This window comes from Mesoplodon densirostris, chromosome 7 (genome assembly GCF_025265405.1).
Source record: "Mesoplodon densirostris isolate mMesDen1 chromosome 7, mMesDen1 primary haplotype, whole genome shotgun sequence".
Taxonomy (NCBI): Eukaryota; Metazoa; Chordata; class Mammalia; order Artiodactyla; family Ziphiidae; genus Mesoplodon; species Mesoplodon densirostris.
Genome location: NC_082667.1, coordinates 99,685,384 through 99,710,984, shown reverse-complemented (window position 1 = coordinate 99,710,984; position 25,601 = coordinate 99,685,384). Strand labels below are relative to the sequence as shown.

General features: G+C 37.7%; 2 protein-coding genes across 3 annotated transcripts in view; one reads left to right on the top strand and one right to left on the bottom strand.

Moving 5' to 3' along the window:
• The window catches only part of AASDHPPT (aminoadipate-semialdehyde dehydrogenase-phosphopantetheinyl transferase), a 30,058-nt gene extending 11,286 nt beyond the window's left edge, over positions 1-18,772 (bottom strand). The window contains exons 1-4 of the mRNA XM_060104681.1: positions 18,512-18,772; positions 16,295-16,520; positions 4,414-4,535; positions 3,623-3,784 (exon numbers count right to left, since the gene is read on the bottom strand). Coding sequence (XP_059960664.1) covers positions 3,623-3,784; positions 4,414-4,535; positions 16,295-16,520; positions 18,512-18,694 — 693 coding nt within the window. The 5' untranslated portion in view covers positions 18,695-18,772. The remainder of the gene's footprint in view (positions 1-3,622; positions 3,785-4,413; positions 4,536-16,294; positions 16,521-18,511) is intronic.
• The window catches only part of KBTBD3 (kelch repeat and BTB domain containing 3), a 48,077-nt gene continuing 41,096 nt past the window's right edge, over positions 18,621-25,601 (top strand). For both annotated transcript variants that reach the window (XM_060104678.1, XM_060104679.1), the window contains exon 1: positions 18,621-19,086. The gene's annotated coding sequence lies outside the window, so the exon portion shown is untranslated. The remainder of the gene's footprint in view (positions 19,087-25,601) is intronic.

Sequence of the window (25,601 nt, the reverse complement as noted above, 5' to 3'; positions counted from 1 at the left end):
AAGTAAATAAACGCTCCTTTTTCTCCCGGGATGCAGAATTTTACCGTATGTCCTATGATGGCACTGTCCTTTAGTTCTGCTTAAATGAGGATAGTATCCTTAGCCTTCTGCACCATTAATTTGTGTGCCAATAGATACCTTCCATATCCACACATGCAGCCTAGACCCTATTTCTGGTATCCTGAAGGCAGTCTTTTAATGCTGCCTGCAGGAACAGGACTATTTTTTCTGCTTAGCTTATCAGTTCTCACACTAGGAAGAAAATCTATGAGTTTGAAGTAGTTCAGTTATTCATTGGCTATATGCATTAATTAATGAAAACTACAGTCTCTGACATGTACTATTTCTAGGGATTTGTCCCGTCTCCAACCCAGGTAACAGTACTTTCTAAAATACCTTTAAAGGTACTTTCTAAAATACCCTGTGTGCTTAAATTTAGTCATCAAATACTTATGGAGAAAAAAACCAAGCCATGGGGCTAATCATGTTTGGCTATGACTCTGTTTCAGGAAGTTGTGTCTACACAGTACAGAAAGGAGAGAAGAGCAAGATGGCTACAAAGTTGTCCTGTGCAGAGGTTTCATTTGGAGTTACCCATGAAAAGTAGGGAAGGGTTGAAACTTCTTCCTACCTTGTTTTCAGTTTACTAAAGGAGCTGGACTCTACAGAGTAGGAACAGAAGGCAACTTATTCTCTCTCACCATTTCCCTTTAAACAAGTTCTGACAATTCATTTTTCTCTTTCCCTGGATGAAATCTTGATCAGATCTCATAAATGACATTTCTGGTCATTCTCAGTATCGACTTTTCTCTGAAAAATGTTTGACCCAAATTAAATTTTATTCTCATTTCATAAGAAATTCTTCCTCCCACTATCCTAGCTCAAACCTAATTCAGGGTTGGAAGTCTTCAATAGGGAAAGGAATTGATTTCCTCTCTTCCTAACTGCAGATGCTCCCTCATTCACTATGCTGCCACCTCTAGTTCTTCTAGTGTGGGTGAATTTAGTGTGTATGAGTGAGAAAGGAAAAGACTGAACAAAAGGGAGGAAAGGACAGTGAAGATCATTCACGCCACGGTTGTACACTGAAACCATAGCCCTCCCTTAGCTGCATACCTAAAGACTGGTTCTTTATCTTGTGGGGGTACTTGGAGATGCCCAGACAGGAACCTCCCGTCTGTTTCTTGACTCTAGGTATGCTTCTCCTGGCTCCACGCTCATCACTCTCCCCTCAAACCCTGGCTTCTGGCTATCCATACCACCAGATTCATTCTGTTAAGTTCACTCTCCCCTTCCAGGCCTGTTTATAGTATAAAAATAATCCACACTTAAATATATGCCTCTAACATATATTATTTTTATATTTTTCTAACTGGTACACTGAATGGGCAAAACACCCAGGTACATTCAGTAAAGAATTTAATTTTTCTTCCATAGATGTCTTCAGATATGCCCTACTGGATCTCCCTTCCCACCTCCTGAACAAGCCCTCAGACAAACCCCATAGCTCTTCAGTCACTTTCAGCTTAAAAAAAAAAATCCCATTTCAATTCTTAGAACACATTCTTCTCCTTGGCCTCACCTTGCTCTTCTGCTCTGGTCTCCTTAAGGTAGGTGGCAGAGAGGAAAGGGATGGAGGAAACAGGCAAAGTAATGATCAATGCTGTTGTAATCTAGTTTTTAGAACTCTGGGTCATATCAAGTATCCAAATGCTGGCTTAGTGAGCATGTGAGGAATTTTCAAAGAACTACTTCTAGTTCCTCTGTCCTGTACCCCTGCCTGGAACTAGCAGTGCATTTAACAGCTGACTTCTTGTAATTCTTACCCTCAGCAATTAATACACAGTAGAATGCCCAATGCCTCTTTTTGGAATTCCTCTTGGGTAGGGTCCTTTCAAGACACTTCAGGCCCATTTTCCACAGCATCTATTTGGTCCACAGGAACTCAGACAACTTTGTCATCCAAAAAGTTTAAGCACAGCTGGCCCAATTACTGACTCTTCCCTCCTCACCCTGCTACTAGGCCTACTCCATCTGGCACCATAAAGGATTCCCCATGAATGAAATGGCTGACGTTTGCCCCTTTCAGTATGAATTATTTTTTTTAATTGTATTAAAAAATACAGTATCCTAAATATAATTTGCTTTTTAATTCATAGAATCCCTACCTTACATGGTATCTTAGCAGTTTTGACACAACTCTCTTTCTCAAGATACTTTCTGCCCTTGGATCCCCCTAACACTACCTTCATATTTTACTTCTTACCATTTTGGTCATTCTTTCTCATTCTCCTCCCCACTCCACCTTTAAAAAGTATTCTCAGGACTCTGTCCTCGGTCTTTCTCAATTCTACCTTAGGTAATCTCACTGCTGCAACTGTAAATCCCATGGCTTCAACTACCATCCACGTGTTAATGATTATGATTTTTTCCCTTTAGCCCGACCTTTCATTCTATTCGCCTGCTTGACAACTTCACTTAGATGTTTTTATGGTATCTCAAACTTAAATCCCACTTGCTCTCTGGTATTCAGTATCTCAACAGATGGTCATATAAGTCACAGAATTGATCATAACATCTTTATCACCTCACTTTCTTAACCTCCATATACCATCATAGACAGAACTTGGTCTTAAAATACAGTTCTGCTCTTACCACTCTCTATTTAAACCTTGTTAAAATCCCTTGAGAAAATCAGTGAACACATACTTTATCCATTCGTCATGAATTCTTTATTCTGGATACTGACTTTGTACACAATTCTGATGACTATGGGAACAACCACATTATAATACAATCCATTTGCTGGGCTCTAGACACTTGATACAAGTTGTAACACACTTCCTTGGCTACAATGATTGGTCAAGAGATAAGCACCTAACACCCAACCTAAGGCTTTCTCCAGGGCTTATAGGGCTTGAACAGAAAGGGAGTTCACCAATCTCTGAGGGTTTTTAAACTACAAACTGTTACACATAAGGGTGGCAGGCAGTCATGTTTCCTGCCACACAGACCAAATAAAGTTAAGAAAGCTGGTGTACAGAATGAGAAATGTGGGTGGGAGAAAACTAAAGGCAAGAAAGCAAAAAATAAAGAGTTCTCAGTTTTCCAGTCCCTAATTCTAGCCAATTCTGAAACCTGGTTATATGAATCACTCTAGTAACCTACAATAATGTCTTTTTGGCTAAAATGAACTTGTGTTAGGTTATTCTTACTAGCAAACAAGAATTGCTAGTGACAAAAACTAAATAAAGAGACCAAAATATTAACCAACCCATAATGCCCTACACGATCTCATCAGCCTAACATAGCATCTCTCTCAAATCCCCTCAACACAGTACACTGACAAAATGGCATCCTTTAGTTGTTCATACATACAAAGCTGTTTTATTCCAGGGCCTCTTTTCCCTTCTCTTTTACTTAATGCAATATGACTTATCTTTCACGTTATCAGCTTAAATGTTATTGCGTTCAGAGTATTCCTGACTTTACCTTCAGAGCACACGGACTGGATTCCAAATGTGTCTAGTTTCAATGACTAGCCTCCCCAAGTTAAGCGTATACTCACATGCACAAAATAAGAAAATTCTTATAGTTATAGCAATTCTGATAAATTTCTTACCTCAAATGCCCATTCTTTTTCTTCTTCCCCATCCAGAAACAAACGTGTTTCTTTATAAACTTGGCCTATATCCAGGTTTAATGGGGATATATCAAATTCAAGCCGTTGCAATTCAAATCCTAATCCAACACCTATTGCTTTTATGAAGCTTTCTTTCAGTGCCTAAGATACAGACAGACATTTTCTCTTAGAGCTTTAGCAGATAAAATTGTTCCTAAAATCTACTGTCCCCAAAACATATGGATTTTTAATTCTTTACTACTTTATAGCTATAAGGTATTTATTTTTACCCTTATAGTAGTATGGAAACAAAGAAGTTGTGAGAACTTAAGACAAATCATTTAAGCTCCCTTTGCCTCCATTCCCTCATGTATAACATGTAATAATAGTAGTACCTTCTTAGTGGGGTTATTATGATAATTAACTAACTTAGGAAGGGCTTACAATAATGTTTTCTGGCACATAATAAATATTATATGTTACATAAGGTCTCATGTGTATGAGATTCTTTAAGATAGAAAATCTTATTTATAAATAATGATAAATAAACTGTCTTGTTTTTAGCTTTAAGAGTATCTTCTAGTTGAGCATTAAATATATGTTCAATTTTCTTAAATGTCATTAGAATATAAAAATGGGTACATAAAAATCATGAAGTTCCCAAGTAATGACTTATTTACTTCAAACACTGTATGAACTACAGGTTTACCACAGGACTTTTGCTCCTGTTTTTAGCAAAGAAAATGGAATCAACACAGGGGCTTACTCTCAAAACTAGAAAGAAATTATACCCAATTCCTATAAAACATATCCAGCTGAGTCCATTCATCCTTAAAGCTTCTGATTGTTTCCCATTCTTTGTTGGTAAACTTTCTTTTCATAATATGAAAAAATTCTGGAATTGAACCACGACCTGTCAATTGAGGAAACAGAGAATTACCAAAACTATTAGACAGCGCATAAAAGAAAACTATAGTCCAACTTTACTTATGAATAGTCACAATAATCCTAAACAAAATATCAGCAAATCAAAATAAGTTGAGAGAAGGGTAGCTTAAGAGAACAGTGAAATTCTGTGAATTATTAAATAATTAAGGAGAAAAAAACATATGGTTATACATAGATGCTCACCAAAAATTTGATAAAATTTAGCAGCCAACCTATTATAAATCTTAAATAACTAGGGGAAATTTCCTATATATGAGAGAATATCAGAAATCCAAAACAGGTACTCTTAAAATAGAGCAACAGTATGCTGGGGTTTAAAATTTTGCTTTGCTATTTCACAGGAAAATCAGGGAACAATTTCTTTACTATAATTTTGGGAGAATTGGTAGAAAGCTAAGGAGTGTTCTTTTATCCTAAGTTATTAACATGACTGGAAAGTTAATATACACTTACTTCCTTCACAATAACTGTTTTTAAACATGTTTTCTAATATGACTTTTCCAAATAAAAACAGATTTTTATTTCTGTTCTATTGGCTCATTTTTTTTTTTTTTTTTTTTTTTTTTTTTTTTTTAATGGTACGCGGGCCTCTCACTGTTGTGGCCTCTCCCATTGCGGAGCACAGGCTCCGGACGCGCAGGCTCACGGGCCCAGCCGCTCCGCGGCATGTGGGATCCTCCCAGACCGGGGCACGAACCCGTGTCCCCTGCACTGGCAGGAGGACTCTCAACCACTGCGCCACCAGGGAAGCCCAGCCTCATTTTTAATAAAATCTCAAGTATATCCTTAGCTCCACTGTTCCATAGACAATAAAATTTTACATAGCATCCTAAAAATAAATAGAACTCAAAGGATCTGACTCCCAGAACTAAGAGCTAAGACACAAATTAAAATATATGGTATGTCTTTCATATTATATTTTTTCAAAATATTATAATTATGTGTTTGTCTATCTTTACTGCTAAGCAGAAACCTATCGTCATTCATTTACTTATTCTACAAGTATGTAGAATGTGTACAAATACTATACCAATATGAATTGAACTAATGGTTAAAAACAAATCAGTCGTGGTTCTTAGCCTCACACAATTACAGCCTAATTGGTCAATAAGAAAGTCTGGCAACAAGGTAGGTGAATCACAAATGTTTACTATATGAATAAATGTACATTAACAATTATGTGGTAAACTATTCCTAAATGCTCTATTGCCCTGTATCCTTAGTTCATGATTACATTACTCCCAGTAAGCCTCTTGAAAGTAGTCCCCCTGCAGATTCTGTTACCATAGTTTGTCTACTTCGCAACTCCCATTTCTAAAATACTCAACTCCAAAACCTGACATTCCCAACTGGCTGCAACCATAGCATGTCTGGAAAGAAGAAATATGTCAAATCCCCCTACTTAATGCTTTACTGGCATTTAACCACTAACTAACCCCATGAGAATTCAACACTTAGAACGACGACTATATCATTCACTCTAAAAATACCCAAGTGCTAGATGCCAGGAATATCATGACAACCAAAACAGACATGGGTCCTTATGTTCATAGAGAGTTTACAGTTTCTCCTACAGTAACCAAGTACCTTTCCCATAGTTACCTCAAGGGTAGAAAATATTAAAAACGAGCTCTCCCACAAAATTGTCTACAATTCCCCCACCATCCTTACTTCAAAACAGTCAAAACAGTCTCCTCTTGTTTACCTAGGAAATATTTCTAATGACCTTCCAGTGATATGTGGTTCTTCACTTCAAGGCAAAGATCCTTGTTTGTTTTCAAGTTCAACAGACTCATTTAATTAATCTGTCTACTCCTTAGCCCTCTACTATTCATAAGAAAGATAACTTTACAATCCATTTTTATCAATCAACTAATGTTTATTGTTTGTATCTGTTCATATTAATGTTAAAAGGCTATTATTTCCTAAAAGCAGCCCTGCAAAGCTGTAAAGTCATTTCATGCAACAGCACTGAAATATTAAACTGGGACCTTAGGAGTCCCAGGGCAGGGCAGGAGATTCTTACCCGTTTGGGTCTATGAACCCCCTTTGATAGTCTGGTGCTTATTCCTCAAGCCCCTTAAATAAAGACTGTCTTATTAAAATGCAATGCATCACTACTGCATACTGGCTTGACAGATAAAACACTAAAGAAAGTAAAGAAAGCAAGCTCGCAAAAGTTACAAAAGTAAATCTGGAGATTTTAAACACTGGGAGCACTATACCTACATAAATCGTAAACTGTTTCCTCTTGAATAGATTCGGGTACAAATAGTGTAAATAATAACAATGAGAAGAACAGCTACCTCGGATTTGGAAGACAGCATTATATATTTTGAGTGGAATTGTAGTTTTAGCAGAATACTATCCAAAAAGCCTAAAATTTAAAAAGATATGCCTGTTGTCATCTATAGTGTCATTATGTTTGTTGGTTTCTTCAAGTTATAATTCCATAACCTTCAAGAAACCCCCCGATTTTTACCTAAATATGATGGGAAAATCGAGGAAAAAATGTAAATATTCACGCTAATAAAAAAAACCTCATTTAACATAAAAAGCAATCTAGCACAACCACTGGAAAGCAATCATAACTGATCATGTACAGCTAAAAAAATATCCGAAATGAGTGTGTTTTCAGATACTTTTGAGAGCATCATATCCCACAAGATAAGAGATTGACAGCAACAGAAAGAAATGACTTTGTAAATATTCAGCCAAAGACAACAGCGCCACATTGTGGCATTATGGTGAAAATACACAGTGAATGAGTACTCTATTAAGGACTTAGTTTATCTAGGAAATTGGAATTTTAAAAAAAATCAGTAGGAAATACCAGAATAGTACGTTTGCCCCTCAAACTAGCTGAAACAGCACAATTATTAGACACATAAGTTGGCAAAGCCTCCTAATAATACCAACACATATTCATGTCTATTACAATCTTCGATTTAATAGACATATAAGAACTTAAGTAAAAAAAAAGATAAAATAAAGATAAAGTAACTGAAAAACTTACATAGAACCACTAACCAGGTTTAGAAAAGCCAGATCCCTCATCTTATACCTTAATCTTTAGGGAGAGCAGCACTAGATATTAACTAAGTGTTCTGCAATGATCAACTAACCAAGGTCACAGAGCAACTAGAAAGTTTATTAAACAGAGTAGTAAACTACAATAGTAACCTACAACAAAATAATTTAAACAGTTGAGCCTTGAACAAGGCGGGTTTGAACTGTGAGGGTCCATGTCTTCCAAAACTCATGCCCACACAGAAACTAAAAATGTGACCTTATTTGGAAATACAGTCTTTGCAGGTGCAATCAAATTAGGATGGATTAAGGTGGGTCCTGTATCCAATGACTGGTGTCCTTATAAGGAGAAACATTTAGACATGAAGAGAGAATACAGGGAAAAAGGCAACATAACAATGAAGGTAGAAAGTAAAGTGATATAGCTACAACCCAAGGAATGCCAAAGATTGCCAGGAAACTAGGAAGAAGCAAAGAAGAATTCTTCCCTGGAATCTGCAGAGGTAACATGACCCTGTCAACACTTTGACTTCTGGCCTTCAGAACTGTCAGAGAATAAATTTCTGTTCTTTTAAGATACCAAGTTTTTGGTACTTTGTTAGGAGCCCTAGGAAACTAATACATACATGTACACAATTTAATTCATTTATACTGACACACTCATATACTCATAGCTTTAGTGTTATACCCCTGGAGTCAAATGTTCAAATCCTGGCTCTAACACTTTTTACTATTATTTATTTAACTTCACTATGGCTGTTTCTTAAGCTATAAAATAGGGGAAAAGAGCTGGGTAGTTTAAGAAATAAACATATAAAGGGCCTGGAGCTGTTAAGTACCTAATAAATGTTAGCTCTAAGGCTATTGTGGTAGTTGTTTTATATATATATCCTCTTTTGTGAAATGTTTTATCGTCTTTGTCCATTCATTAGGTAAGTCTTTTTTTTTAATTTTTTTAATTAATTAATTTATTTATTTATTTTTGGCTGTGTTGGGTCTTCGTTGCTACCTGCCAGCTTTCTCCAGTTGACGTGTGCGGGCTTCTCATTGCGGTGGCTTCTCTTGTTGGGGAGCACGGGCTCTAGGCGCACGGGCTTCAGTAGTTGTGGCATGTGGGCTCTAGAGCACAGGCTCGGTAGTTGTGGCGCATGGGCTTAGTTGCTCCGTGGCATTGGGATCTTCCCGGACCAGGGCTTGAACCCATGTCCCCTGTGTTGGCAGGTGGATTTTTAACCACTGTGCCCATTAGGTGAGTCTTAAGTGGCTTTTCTATCAATACTTACAAGTATTTTAAATATTAACAATATTAATCTCTGTCTTATTTGCCCCAGTTTGCAAGAAGAGATTTAATATGAAATCAATCACATATGCTAACTTTGCGGGTTCTTCTTATCTTTCTAAGTTTAAAAGGCATCCTTCTTTCAGAAATCTGGTCAAATATACAATTCTATTGTATTCTAGTAATTGTTATTAAAATTTAATTCTAATTAATTCTGTTGTACACTGTGTAACAAGGATCTAATGGCTTTCAGACGATTTTACTCATGAAAAAAAAAAGTTGATGGGTTACAATCTTTCTTTTTGTTGGCTCTATAAATTACATCTAATACAGTGTTTCCCAAACACTAATATGTCTAACAATCACCTGAGAAATTGTCTGAATATAGAATCCTTGCTTGTATCTAAGAAAGTCTAGTTGAAGAGGTCTGGGAGGGTTTCAAGGAACCTGCATTTTTTCAAGGAAGCTGCATTTTTAACAGGCATCCTGGCTGATTTTTTTTGTGTGTGTGTGTGGTACACGGGCCTCTCACTGTTGTGGCCTCTCCTGTTGCGGAGCACAGGCTCTGGACGTGCAGGCTCAGCGGCCATGGCTCACGGGCCCAGCCGCTCCGCGGCATGTGGGATCTTCTCGAACGGGGCACGAACCCGCGTCCCCTGCATCGGCAGGCGGACTCTCAACCACTTCGCCAACAGGGAAGCCCCATCCTGGCTGATTTTAGTATCCTGACCACCATTTCAGAAACACCATTCTATACATGTAACAGTAACAACTATCACAACAACCTTAGAGCTAACATTTACTTATTAAGTACTTAATAATTCCAGGCACTTTACATGTTTATTCCCAATCTAGCCAATGCTGGTGGTGGTATAACTGTTGAGCCATCAATCAGTATGTAAAACATATACACACAAGTTCTAGGGGAATTAAAGATTCAAATGTTAAAAAAAAAAAAAAGTGCAATTTTAGAACAAAATCTAGGAGACTCTATAACCTACGGTTGGAGTAAATCTTTTACCAACTTAATTATTTTTTTTTAATGAGACAGAGTTCAGAATATATCAAGGAAAAGTTAGATATATTAATTAAATAAAAGACAAAATTCATATGGCAAAAAATACAACCAAATTCAAAAGATAAACAAATAATAGAGTGGGAAAATAGTTGTAACAGATTTGGTCAATGAAGTGTCAATATCCATAATATATAAAGAGCTTTTATACATGGATTAGAAAAGATTAATAAGCAGTTCACAGAAGAGCAAATTCAAGTAGCCAACAAGCTACCCTAGTGATTAGAGTAATGCACCATTTAATAAATTATCTTTAACCGCTGAATTGAAATATTATGTATAAATACTGGGCACTAACTCTTAACCCTCCTAGCTGTCTATTCTTTTGCTAACACCACACTCTTTTGTTTACAATGCCTAATATAAGTTTAAAAAATTGTAAGGCAAGTTCCCTCTCACTAAACTTTGTATATTCTTCTTAGACATCAGTTCCTTCATAAAATCTTTAAATTCATTTAACCCAGTTCCATGGAATTTTTCACAGATTTTGTACTTGCAAATCCTTAAACAGGTATCAATAAAATCTAGTATTGAGAGGTCATATATTATAGAATGCAGTGTCTAAAAATATAGGCTTTGAGGTATGGGTTCAAATCCATGATATTCTACTTTTCAGCTTAGTTGCCTTGGGCAAATGTCTTAACCTACTCTATAAAATAACAATAACTTACAACTTAGGCTTAAGAGTGTGAAATAAGATAATGCATAGAAAGCATTTAACACACAGAAGTTGCTCAATAAATACTAGTTCTATGTTGTGATCCCACTCAAATCCTCTGCACAGTGGAAAAGACCCATTCTGTAACTTGGAAAGGGGGAAAACTACCTGCCAGTAAAGCCCTGGTTTTCCAGTAAGTTCAGAGCATAAAGAGAAGTGTGACTTATTTAAGCTGCTTGCTGGCTGTAAATCTCCAAGTTAAAAAAAAACAAAAAACAAAAAACAACATTTTGCACATCCTGCAAAATGCAGATCCAAAAAGAATGTAGATCAGCTTAGAATGTAGATCACAAACAATAGTGGAATACAGATCTTCCTTGACTTACGATAAAGTTACATCCCGATAAACGCATTGTTAAGTTGAAGACAGTTTAGGTCAAAAATGCATTTAATACCCCTAACCTACGGAACATCACAGCTTAGGCTAGCTTACCTTAAATGTGCTCAGAGCACTTACATTAGCCTACAGGTGGGCAAAATCATCTAACACAAAGACTATTTTATAATAAAGTGTTGAATACCTCATGAAATGTACTGAATACTGTACTGAAAGTGAAAAACAGAATGGTTGTACTAGTTGTTTTACGCTCGTGATTGTGTGGCTGACTGGGAGCTATGGCTTATTGCTGCTGCCCAGCATTATGAGTATGGAATGGCATATGGCTAGCACAGGAAAATGTCAAAATTCAAAATTCAAAGTATGGCTTCTACTGAATTGCTTTTAAACCATCATAAAGTTGAAAAAATTTTAAGTTGGACACTATAGACTGTAGCAGCAACAAAGTTGGAAACCGAATCTGATGGATGCAAATGGAGGAGAGAAGAAGCTAGGGAGATAAATGCAGGGTGAGGAAGAAGACTCAAAGGAAGAACTATTTTTAATCACAACTCACTGATGAGAACAGTTTATATTCCAACTAGAATCTGATATGAATATCATTTTTCACTGTAGTTGCATACCCACTCCTTAATTTTTCAACAAATTTTAGGATTATTTATGTGAAATTGAGAACTCCTATTATTTGTACATTCAATAAATATTTACTGAGCACCTGCTATGTGCTAGACACCCTGCTAAGTACTAGGTATACTGTGGCAAAAACAAAACAAGAATAGCTCCTGAACTTATTTAATGAAGGAGAACAGATAATAACCAAATAACTAAGTTATAATTACAAATGAGAAAGGCCATGAAGGAAAACAAGATCAGGTGGTCAGGAAAGTCCTTTCTGAGGAGGTACCGGTACTGGCTACTTCTCATCCTTCATGTCTAAGGTGCTCACGAAAGAGTGGGGAGAAGAACAGGCAGAGGAATCAGCTTTTCTGAAATGACCTGAACAGGAAAAAGTTTGCTACATTCAAGGTAATAAAAGATGAGTATGGACAGAAAATAGTGAGCAGAGAGCAGCTAAAAATGCAGATGGAGAGATAAATGAGAATAAGACAATACAGTCATGTTAAAGGGACTGAATTTTATATGAACCAACCTAAAAGTTTTAAGAAAATTGCTTTAAGGAAATTTTTAAAGACCACTCTAACTCTGTACCGAGAATGTACTGAGAGAGAACAGAAGTGAAGAGGGGGAACCAAACAGGAAGCTATTAAAATAGTGCTATAAATAGCATGGTGGAAAGAGATAACAAATAGGCTCTACCATAGCCATCATATAATATCACCACTTACTTTATACTTACTGTACTTAATTTACATAACAACTGTTCAAGAGGAGCAGTTCCAAGATACAGTCATTTCAAAGTTATTAAATTAGTATTAAATCTCAAAATATTGAGTCATTTTGTCCTGCCAATTAATATCCAGCAAAGTTTGTAACAAAAATGTGAACTTGAAAGTATAAACCTGTGGGGAAAAATATTTTCGGTGTTTTCCCAAATTTTAGTAATTTTTATACTGTATCTCTTATCTTGCCTTGTAAACATGGGAACAAAACTGAACAATTCATACTTTTATACTTTATACAATCCTTACTTTTATACTTCTAACTGCAAAAGCCTTTAGTGGTAGATAAAAATTAGAAAATGAAGGAGAAACAACCAATATTTCTCATTTGGGTACAGCAAATTATAAAGATGACCTACAAAACACCTCATCCCACCCCTGACCCCAAGGTTGGTATTGTATTGCACTGGCAATTTATCTATACTAGGGCCCCCAATAACTTATAATCCCTCTTCTCTGGATATCCATTAAACAATTATTTACTGAGTGTCAAGTATGCACCAGTTACTTTTGTATAAGTTTCCTCTATCCATTAAGCAGAGAATAATGTGGTGGTTACAATAGGGTCCTTAATTGTGGGCAACTGGCTAGAAGGGAGAAACCCAAAACTTCTTACATCCATCAATATATTCTCTCCTGCCCTCACATAGCAGCAATGGGAGAACTGGGAGATGGTGGGAAATGATCTGCACCTAGCAGAAATGTCTAATGTGTTAAGGAAAGACTCCACAAGTTCCTACATGATGTTTACCTGCAGACAAAATGGGAGTAATGGAACTGAGTCTTACAATATACTCACGATGCCCCCAAAGTCTAACTCCCTCTTGAGAGTTGATAATCTAATAACAACGCCCGGAACAAAGTACAATACTTCCCTTTCTCCTATACTGTTTTACCCTCCACCATTTAGCAACTCTTGGAAACTTCCCCTGCTCAATTTCCTCACTTACTCTGATAAGCAGAGCATTTCAAATGAATCGCCAGTGAAGTAAACCAGTGTCTGCTTTCCTGAGAAATGATGCCGTGTCCATTAATCTTTCAGACACTAGTGACACAGTAACAATACTAATGACAACTGGTAAATAGCTCTTCCCCAATGCATTACTGGATATATCAATAGCTTTCTGGCAATGAAACAGCCAAATAGGAAAAGGCCTGTGATTAGTCAAACAAGAGCAATGAAAAAAGATGGTGGATAAAAAAAGTCTAATAAAATATAATTAACAGAATCTTCATTTTTTTGCTCAATTACCTTCCTATCATTTATTAAGTTTCAATTAGTAATTACTTGTTTATCTGATATTGACCATAAGCCAACATTGCCCATTAAGCCAACTGTAATTAAATCTGTGTCTCACAGGCATAATTTCCAAGCAGATATCAATCTGATGAGCCAACCATTACTGTGTAATTGTGCTGACTGCATTCTAAGGAGCAATGGTCTCTCCAATAATTTCTGATTTTTAGGGAAAGGTCACATAAGGACCACAGAAAGCTATGAAATTTATGGGCTGATTTGCATGCTCACTCTGAATCCTCTGTAACAGTGGTTCGTTGATAAGGTTCACAATAAGCCTTCTATGACCCTGCCAAAAACCAGATCCTCTCTTTGAGAAAAATGTACCTGTGCATACAAAATGTAGCAAACAATTTCAAGAGGTTAAAAAAAAATGACTTGATGCTTATCCAGGGTCAAGAACTCCTGTTATCATTAGTATAGCCTCCTTCTGAACAAAATTAAGAATAGAGTTTTAATAGATTTATGAGCAGGTCAGAGAAAAAGTTGTTGGTGGGAAAATTCAGAGTAAAGACACTGACAATAAAGATGAGAGGAGATTCACAGCAATACTCTGAGGCCTAACTACTGCAGCACAGAGTGCTTATTCATTCATTTGACAAATATTTATTGCACATTATTTTGAACTAGGTAGGGTGCCAGACGTGATAGTAGATATAGCTACTATCAGATGTAGCTAACATAGTTCCTGCTCTCATACAGCTTGTAAGGACCAGTGGGAAGAAAATCAACATCCTGAAAAATAATTATAAAATGAAATATATAATTGGAATGAAGGAAATATACTTTATGAGAGCCTAGAACAAAAGAACCTGGCTTAGATTGAAGGTCCACAAAGGCTTCCCTAAAGTAAGACTAAAGTGAAAGCTAACCAGTAAATAAGTTACCTATGCAGAAATGGGGGTGGGGGATAAAGTTATTACAAATATTCCAGTCCAAGGGAAACATAAGCAAAGATCCTGTGGTAGACACAGTGTGGAGATTAGGGAACTGCACTATGAAATTAGGAAAATGTTGGTTCTCATATTTTAATAGCTTTCTTCTTATCTTGTTATCTTCTGATAAAAATGATAGTATGCTGTGTCCCACCCACCCCATAATATACGTAAGCACTTAGGAAAATGCCATGGCACACAGTAAGTGCATACTAATGTTAGTGATGATGAAAATTATAGAGTAGTTGAGAGAACCTGTGTTCTAGTAAAATTACCTAGGTATAGTCAACCCCACAATAAATGTTAGCAGTTCCTACAGCCACCAATTACAAATTTCTAAGGCAAAATATAAACAACTTAAAATATTTTAATAATTGCTTGCTCTTCATTTCCATTTATATAAATGTGCTACAAAGAGCTACATTTAGATACAGTACAAATACATGTTATCTCTACTTAAGGACTACAATATACTTTACCACTGAGATTATTATTTTTTAAACAAACCAACAACTAATTGGCTAATTCTGGGAAAGACTTAAATGAAACCAAGTTCTTACAATACATATAATTACTATTTTTTTAATAGAATGGTACTCAAAATTGACTCTCTGTTGAGTTCAATTTGATTGAACATCTATTACTTAAATAAAAAAAAAACTGAGCTATGGAAAAACTGTTCCTTAGAAAATTTAACAGTCTTTGAGAATAGTTTCAAATTTAGTCTTACTTAACAAGCTGAGGTATAATTCAAAAAAAAAAAACCTTTGTTTTCACTTTGTCTCTAGGCAAAGTATTATATGAATCCTCAGTAATGGAGAATCTATCTTTTATGTAGAAGTCTGTTAACATTCAAGAAAATATATAGTATGGGCCTCCCTGGTGGCGCAGTGGTTGAGAGTCCGCCTGCCGATGCAGGGGATACGGGTTCGTGCCCCGGTCTGGGAGGATCCCATATGCCGCGGAGCGGCTGGGCCCGTGAGCCATGGCCGCTGGGCCTGCGCGTCCGGAGCCTGTGCTCCGCAACGGGAGAGGCCACAACAGTGAGAGGCCCACATACCGCAAAAAGGAAAAAAAAAAAAAAAAAAAAAAAGAAAATATATAGTAAACAAAGCATGTTGGGGCCCTCAAGCCAACAGCCACCCCGAACTGTGCACCCTGAGGGGATTCAGGATGGAGAAAAGCAGGATACTGGCCCTAGACAGTTAAGGTGCATATCAAAGGAATAATTTCAGTAAGCCCAAACTCTTGCATCTTCCCATACATAGAAAAGCGCTAAATTCATTAATGAAATGTCTGGTTTTCTTTAATTAACAGTAATCTTTTTATGTTCTGACTACTGGGTTTTTGTTGCAAAAAACTCCTATATATCCTGCTTCCTCCCTTATCTCTTTGGAGCAGTCTCTCAGAGCTATTTGAGAGGCTGCTTCCCGGACTTGAGTCCTCAGAAAGTCTGCAGAATAATTCTCAAGTTTTGGGTTGTGCATTTTTTTCAGTCGACAATACCCTGCTCTCTCAGATATACTACCCTTGAGTACTGAGCACATTTTTCATAAACTTAAATATCTACATCTCCTTGTCTGATATTATTCAACAGGTAAGAACTAAGACAAGACACTTAATAACTCTTGTACTACAAAAATGCAACATTACCTGGAAAACTAGTCTTCATTATATCAATTCCAACTTGTAGCTCAGACTCCGCAGCAAGTACAGCATAGTCTCCTTGATGAGAGATGTTAAAGTTGAAATTGGGGTAAGGATTCAATGAGTCTTTCGCAAGGACTGGTTTTCCTTTTGCAGTTCTTTGCAAACGAATATTATTCCAAGGTATATTCAATTTCTCTGCAACTAATTTCCTCATCATCAGACGACCAGCCTGTTAATAAAACATTTGGTAAGTATTGATGTCTATACTAAAGATTTAGGTAACACTGCCTATAACATACAAAGTCTATTTTTGTGGTTTCTAAAATATTCATTTCTTAAAGTTTTTAAAAGTACATAAGTATTAAATACCCTGCTTTAAGATTTAAGAAATGCTTATGAAGACAGACAACTTAAAGTCCCTCTTTAGCAATTCCCTCCGTCCCCTTAACAAGTAACCAACCAATGTTATCAAGTATTCATCCCTTCAGTCTTTTCTCTAAGTACCCAAAATATGTTCATTTGCTTTTACTATCTATCCATTTATATGAAATCCTACTATATGTACTGTTCTACCATGTATAATCTTTTAAATTTCTAAGTGTTGGGGATTATTTTCTGTTTGTATATAACCATCTGGCCTGTGCATTTCATACTATCAAGGTACCACATCTTGACTATTCCCCGATTGTTGGATATTTTAGGCTGGCTCTAGTTTTACTATTATAAAAAAATTCCCCAGTGAGCAACCTTGTTATACTTACATGTTTGTGCATATGTGCGTGTATTTCTAGATCATATATATTTATCACTGGACTCAACAATTAGCAATGCATGACCTATCTTTTTTCACATATACCTCATCCACTCTCTCCCTCCATTAATTATTAAGAAAGAAATGGGGCTTCCCTGGTGGCACAGTGGTTGAGAATCCACCTGCCAACGCAGGGGACACGGGTTCGAGCCCTGGTCCGGGAAGATCCCACATGCCGCAGAGCAACTAAGCCTGTGTGCCACAAATACTGAGCCGGCGCTCTAGAGCCCACGAGCCACTACTACTGAACCCACGTGCCACAACCACTGAAGCCCGCACACCTAGAGCCCGTGCTCTGCAACAACAGAAGCCACTGCAATGAGAAGCCCGCACACGGCAACGAAGAGTAGCATCCCCCGCCTCGCCGCAACTAGAGAAAGCCTGCGTGCAGCAACGAAGACCCAACGCGGCCAAAAATAAATAAATGAAATAAATAAATTTTTAAAAATATATGTATATTAAAAAAAAGAAAGAAATGACTAAAATCACACAAAAATACCTAAGGGTATAACAAGGCAGATAATATTTTGAAAAATCTTTCAAGTTTTTTTCCCTTCAGTTCTAAACAATGACTTTTAAATACTGCACGACTTTGAATTTCACAATTTCTTACAAATTACAGAAAGTATAAAAATATTCACCAATATGCCTTCAAAAATCAATCAGCCCCCATTTCAAACGAAAAAGTACTTTGATAGAGGAACATTTTCAAGGTAACAGTCTTTGATGGTAATTAGAAGCTGTTTCAAACTGCGCTATATACACAGAAGTCGTTTTGAAACCCGTTTCCATTTGTTGCTAAAAATACGTAAGTAAAATAAACAATTATATATAAAGTACTGTTTCCCAAGCTATTTAGTCAGAAAGGTATGCCTAGGACTGCATCCTTCCTTGACTTCAGTTTCCCTGGTAAAAGGAGGCTGGACTCTTCCAGTTCCACGGCGTGCAAGGCTAAAGTAAATCATACTGTCAATATTTCTTAGGGCCTATCACGTGCAGGAGAATGGAGAACGGTAGGATACTTAACAGGCTACGAATGTGCTATGGGCCCAAGCAAGGAAAAATAAATGTTGATAACTGAAAAATAAGAAAAAAACCACTGTGGGGGAAAAAAACTACTTTGTAGGCCTTCTCAACACCTATTTTAGGGTTTAGCACGATCTCTATTTTCAATTACAACGGGGGAGGGGCTAATTTTTACGGCGGACGAGGCCTCCGAGGAGACTACAAAGACGGTGGAGACCAGGCCGCGCGCACACACCGGAGAGTCAGCAGCACCTACCACTCTCGCCCTGGGGCGGCCACAAGCTGGCGCCGACGCTAGCGTGGGAGGGGGGGAGTCTCTACAGCCCGGCCCACCATCCCCAACATCTGCTTCCTCGGCCCTCAATACGAAAGACCTGTAGTACCAAAGCTGCCTTAGCGTCGCGTGCAAAGACGAACTGGCCAATGCGCTCCTTCTCCTCGGGCTGGATCGATCGCACCGCGAGCAGCCATTCGGCTCGGCTCGGCAGCCAAGCGCCACAGGAAAAGGCCCAGCGCACGCCCTCCATTGCTGGCACCACGCAGAATCGCTTAGAGGGGAAAACCATACACTGAAAACCTCACCGCCACCTCGGGCTTGATGGCGCGGACGCTAAAGGTGCCCCACCCACTTCCTCCCGGCGCCCGTGCGGAGGGGGCGGAGCGTCGCGCTACGTCAACTGCACGTTGCTCACCGAGAGCCCTCACTTCCACGCCACCGACTCTGCCACCTCCTCCCCCGGGAGCGGAAGAGGAGACCCTCCTCTGCGCTTTGCGGCAACGCGTGACCGTCACGTGGGGCGGGGCTTCGGAGGCGAGCGAAGGGAGGGACAAAGGCCAGGAGCGTATAGAACGCCACTCACACTTGGAGAAGAGATAACGGGACAGAGGTGCAAGCCAATCGCAATCAGGCCTGTGGAGGCAGAGACTGGGGTGGAGACTTCAGAGACTGCAGTTCCAGGTGGGTGATTTCTGAGCTGTGAGAGAGGAGTGGGATGGTAGCGTCTTATTCCTGGGGACCAGGATCGGCCCCTATTATCCACAGAATTTTCTTGGCTTCGGCTACCAATGCCGCTCCTTCGTGTTCCAGGGCGGGAGAGGTTTCTGTGGCAGGAAGGGGACTGCTGTTGCCCCCAAGAGTTGTGTTTCCCGCGGCCCTGAGTTGCCTTCCTCCCCCGTCCCCTTAGGCCGAAACTCATCTAGACACTCCAATCCTAGCAGCCCTCCCTGAAACCTGCCTTCTAAGGCTGGGGCAAAGACTCTGCATTGCCTCCAGTGCAGGGCGCGGACCCTGCCTGAATCCAAGGCTGCTACCAAGGAGCTAACTGTGTTGAGGCCATAAAGTGACCCAGGTGCGGTTTTTGTGGCTGCCAAGCCTGGGCCAGAGCCCTAGGGAGAAAACTGAGGATTCTGTTGTTGAGGCACCGGTGGTCCCATTGTTATCAGAGGTCTTTGCTCTGAAAGCAACAGAACCAAGTTGCATAATTTCAGGACCCCTTCATAATTAAGTCTGTGCCTTTGCTCAGTTATTTGCTTGTGATCAAAGATCCTTGCGGGTTTTGGTCCAGGGAAAAGTTGATCTCTGTAGATGAATTTAAATGCCTAACTTTGTAGTAGATTAAATGCGACACTGGGATTCAGCCGATTCCCTTCTTCCTTTGGCTGCCAGGGAATGTTAACTAAAAGCCAGCAGTAGTAATTAACACAGTTACCTGCGGCTTATTTCCATCCTCTTTAAGATAGGTTTTATTCTGTTTTCATCTATATTTGTTTCTGTTAACTTTTCGTGATATCATCATTCCCCTCCAATCATTTGCAAGTAAATGGGATCTTGAACATACACAAACACAAATCCTCAAAGGGCTGTAAAATGAAGTGCTGGCTTCATACATCAGTTTAGCTAATACTATGTGTCAGGTGCTAAATCTGCTTACAATCTGACAAAGAAGATAAGACATGTACAAAAAACTACAGTAAGAGAAAATGTAAAGATATGTAAAGTATAAAGTACTGTTACCCATACCAGCAATGATTTTAAGTCATTTGTCCACTTTTAACTTTATGTATCTAAGCACCATATTAACAGTTTTCCATTCTTGTCTTTTTGAACTGACTTTTACAATTTTGGTATATTTACTTTTCTATTTCTAAAAACACTTCTATGTCCATTATATCCCATGCTCTTCTATGCAGTAATTTTTACTGATGGAGAAACAGATGAGAAAGAGAATTTGTGGAATTATTTAAACTCAGGTTTAGGAGCGTATGGTCCACTCTTTTACCTTTCAGCTAAGCTCTGTGTATTCAATCTATAGAACCTAATAAAGGTAGGTAATGTAGTGGTTATTTGTACTTGTCTTCTCTACTCAGAATGTTCTCTTCTCCTCCCATCAGCACATTCCTTGTTCCTCTTTGTCATTCAGGTCTCAGCTCAAATGTCATACTAAAGAGAATGTCTCCACAGAACATGTATAAAAAGCTCACTCTTCCCACTCCCTATCCCCCAGCCCCGAGCCTAGTACCCTAGTGGACACTCTTTATCGGTTTGTTTAATCCCCTTCCCTATCTACTTTTTAAATTCTTGTCCATCAGGGCTTAGCTCAAGCCTTACTTTTCCTAAAGGACTACCACAGAGTACTTAAAAATATATATATTGTGTATATAATTCATTTGGCAATTCTAGCACTGCCTTATTGGCCTGAATTATTTATATGTGTGTTATCTTGCAAATTAGAATGTAACTGCTCGAGGGGGAGTTCATGTGTACCTTGCCTTTTACAAATAGTATACTTCAGCAAATGTTTTTGATGAACTTTTAGAGTAGATTTTACTCTTCATGAGCTAATACTGATATTTATATTCTGTCTACTTCCTTCCCTTTTTTCTTTTTTCTTTTTTTTTTTGCTGTACACGGGCCTCTCACTGTTGTGGCCTCTCCCATTGCGGAGCACAGGCTCCGGCTGCGCAGGCTCAGCGGCCATGGCTCACGGGCCCAGCCGCTCCGCGGCATGTGGGATCTTCCCAGACCGGGGCACGAACCCATGTCCCCTGCATCGGCAGGCGGACTCTCAACCACTGCGCCACCAGGGAAGCCCATTCCCTTTTTTCTTAAGGCAGTATAAAGTGTGCAGTTAATAGCTTGCCTAACTATATTCAATAAACCCCAAAATGTATTAGAGTATTTTTTATTGCATTGGTTAGGGGGAAAAAGGACTAAAGTGATAGCTCAGCAAGCTTGTAGTAGTCATCTTTCCAGATCCTGATCTGTGGCTTAGAATTCTGAGAGACTTGTGTTCTAGTTTCAGTTCTATCACCAATTATCTATGTGACTTTGGGTAAATCACATAACCTCTCCCAGGGATCAGTTTCAATGGAAAAGTATCAAATGAGATCTTCTCTAAGATTTGGTGATTTTTTTAGGTAATGTTCATTAGCTTTTTATTCTATTGCAAAACCTTGATTTCCCCTTTTCCTTTAATTCCTGTATCTGTTCTATCCCAAAGTTCTATTGGTTCTACTATTAAAATAGAGCTAAAATCTATTTCCCTCCATCTCCAGTCTCTAGTCTTAACCACCATACTTCTCACCTGAAATACTGATTAGTTTTCTATCTTGCTCAAGAAAGGGAAACATTCTCTTGCTGTGTCTGTCCTCCATGCCATAAGCACTCCTGAAACAACCTGTCTTCAGAGCTAAGTCTAGAAGTCCATGCTCTAAATCACAGTGCTATAGGCCTCCTTAATTAGACTAGAAGGAGATAATAAAACTTGAAAAGTGTTGTGGCACAGAAAAGAATGGGGAACTAGTTAACAGTGTGAATACTTCTGAGAGGTTAATAACATGAGGGGAGTGAAGTTAGCATTTGACTACAAGATGGTAGTGTGGTGACATTGACATGAGCAATTTTATTTATTTTATTTTCATTTTTCTTTGATTATTTTATTCATTTATTTTATTGAAGTATAGTTGATGTATAAAGTTTCAGGTGTACAGCAAAGTGGTTCAGTTATATATATATATATATATATATATATATATATATATATATATTTTCAAACAAGACATTGAATACAACTCCCTGTGCTATATGGTAAGTCCTTGTTGTTTATTGTATATATAGCTGTGTGTATATTTTAATCCCAAATTCTCAATTTATCTCTCCCCCCCCCCCTTTCCCTTTAGGTAACCATCAGTTTGTTTTCCATGTCTGTGAGCCTATTTCTGTTTTTTAAATAAGTTCATTTGTATCATTTTTTAGATTCCACATATAAGTGATATCATATGATATTTATCTTTCTGTGTCTGACTTACTTCACTTAGATGATAATCTCTAGGTCCATCCATGTTGCTGCAAATGGCATTATTTCATTCTTTTTTATGGCTGAGTAATATTCCATTACACACACACACACACACACACACACACACACACACACACACACACTACATCATCTTTATCCATTCACCTGCCAATGGACAGTTAGGTTGCTTCCATGTCTTGGCTGTTGTAAATAGTGCTGCTGTGAACACAAGGGTGCATGTATCTCTTCTAATTAGAGTTTTTGTCTTTCCTGGATATATGCCCAGGAGTGGGATCATATGATGATTCTATTTTTAGTTTTTCAAGGAACCTTCACACTGTTCTCCATAGTGGCTGCACCAGTTTATATTGCCCCAACAGTACAGAAGGATTCCCTTTTCTCCACACCCTCTCTAGCATTTATTATTTGTAGATTTTTTGATGATGGCCATTCTGACAGATGTTTTGATTTGCATTTCTCTAATAACTAGCGATGTTGAACATCTTTTCATGTGCCTATTGGCTATCTGTATGTCTTCTTTGGAGCAATGTCTATTTAGGTTTTCTGCCCATTTTATGTTTGTTTTTTTTTTGATATTGTATTGTATAAGCTGTTTGTATATTTTGGAAATTAAGCCCTTGTTTGTATCATTTACAAATACTTTCTCCCATTCTGTAGGTTGTCTTTTTTTTTTTATGGTTTCTTTTGCTGTGCAAAAGCTTTTAAGTTTAATTAGATCACATTTGTTTATTTTTGCTTTTGTTTCCATTACTCTAGGGGAGAGATCCAAAAAAATATTTCTGTGATTTATGTCAAAGAGTGTTCTGCCTATGTTTTCCTCTAGGAGTTTTACATTTAGGTATCTGGTTTTACATTTAGGCCTTTAATCCATTTTGAGTTTATTTTTGCATAGGGTGTTAGAGAATGTTCTAATTTTATTCTTTTACGTGTAGCTGTACAGTTTTCTTAGCACCACTTATTGAAGAGACTGTCTTTTCTCCACTGTGTTTTCTTGCCTCCTTCATCATAGATTGATTGACTGTAAGTGTATGGGTTTATTTCTGGGCTTTCTAACCTGTCCCATTTATCTATGTGTCTGTTTTTGTGCCAGTACTATACTATTTTGGTTACTGTAGCTTTGTAATATAGTCTGAAGTCAGAGAGTGTGATTCCTCCAGCTCTGTTCTTCTTTCTCAAGATTGTTTTGGCTATTTGGGGTCTTTTGTATTCCAGGCAAATTAAAAAAATTTTTTGTTCCAGTGATAATGAGCAATTTGAATAGAGTGAAAAAGAGGAACTTGATTGTAGTGGCTTGTGATGATAACTGGTGGCAAAGTTACTGCAGATAGTTCTTTAAAGAAGTTTTTCTGGGAGTAAAAAATAGGATGGTAGCTAGGGGAGAGTAAAAGATCAAAGGATAGATTTTTGTTTATATTTGTTTAAAGATGGGAGAAACTAAAATTTGTACATTGATCAAAAATGTTCAATAGAGTGGGAGAAATTGTGGATGTAGGAGTTTGTAGGTGTGTTCACCACTCTAAAGTGTACTCCAGAGTGGAGAACCTTGTCTCTATTGTTTTTGACTGTATGCCCAATATCTGGAATAATGCTTACTACAATAATAATTACTTCATAAATTTTCTATTATTTGTTGAATAAATGAATAACTTGGACTCTATTGATCCTACCTCTCTCAATTCATCATTCATACATCAGCCAGAAAGATTATTTTAAAAAGTAAATCAAATCATGTCACTGTCTAATTCAGTCTTCCATAATTCCAGTTGCACTTAGAACAAAATTCCAGTTCCTTGTGGCCTATAGAATCCTGCATGAGGTAGCACCAGCCTTCTGTAACCCTATCTCCCCACATTCTTGCTCTCATTAACTATACTCCAGCAATGCTGGCCTTCTTTCATATCCTAAAACTGAAGGACCCTTTCCCACTCTAGGGCTTTATACATGATTTCTCTCACCAGCCCCTTACCTTGTCATCATTCGGGTGTCAGCTTAAATGACACCTTCTCAGAAAGGCTCTTCCTAATATTGTAGTGGATGAGAGCATGGGCTCTGGAGCCAGAGTGTCTGGGTTTACATCCCATCTCCTTGCTTACTTGCTATCCATTATTATCTTTAGGGTTTTGTTCCAAGATACTGAAAACTCATTCTTCACATTTTAATTCACATACAGAAGTAATGACAAATATGTCATGATTGCTGCCTGTCAAAAGTGATTGTAAGGTATCTATCTATCAATTTCAGATATCTTAAGCCTCATTTTCCCTGTATATAAAATAGGGACAATAGTATTATCTATTTTATAGTAGTTGTTTTGAAAATTAAAGAGTGTGTAAAGCATGTGGTACAGAGCCTGGCACAGAGTAAGCACTGCATAAGTGTTCACTGTTAACATTGTCATTATCTGAAGTTAACCTGCTGTTCATTTTTATCTCTATTTCCTAGTTGTTTCTTCACAGTATTTATTGCAGTTTATAATTTGAAAGTCTTTTCTAGATACTAAACATCAGGAAAGGAGGGATCATGTCTGCCTTTATTCTCCATACTCTCTCTAGTGCCTAATTCAGTACCTGGCATATAGTTAGCACTCTGTAATAAATAATGAATAGAATAGGCCAAAAAACATGCTCTATATTGAAACATCAGTGACCAAACTAATATCAGTGGAAGACCCAATGAAATCAAAGCCCACATCAGTCACAGCACAACTTTAGTTTAATATTCCACTTTATCAAGTTGCATATGCTCTTTTGTCATTACTTAATATCAAAGGCTTGGTTCTTAGACTTGATTCGTGTACTTTTATTGAATAATTTTTTAAATCAAATTTTAATGGAACACATTAAAAGAAAAAACAAGAGAATAGTTTTGAAAATTGATTCAATGTTTTCGGCAGGAAAGTATTTTGTTGAAGCTGAGATTCATTCTTATAAAATACCGGACTGTTTTTTGTGCTACTAAGAAAGAAGAAAAGTGCTGTTTAAACCATGACACAGCTTTCCATGACTTGGAATTTTTCGTACTTATGGAAAGCCCTTTAAAAAAAATCATATCAACCTTGTACACACATTAAAAAAAAGTAAGCAAAATCAATTAGCTGAGATGCTCACATTCAGAATCTAACTCTTCTAATTCACCTTCGCCTCAGCATCTCAGT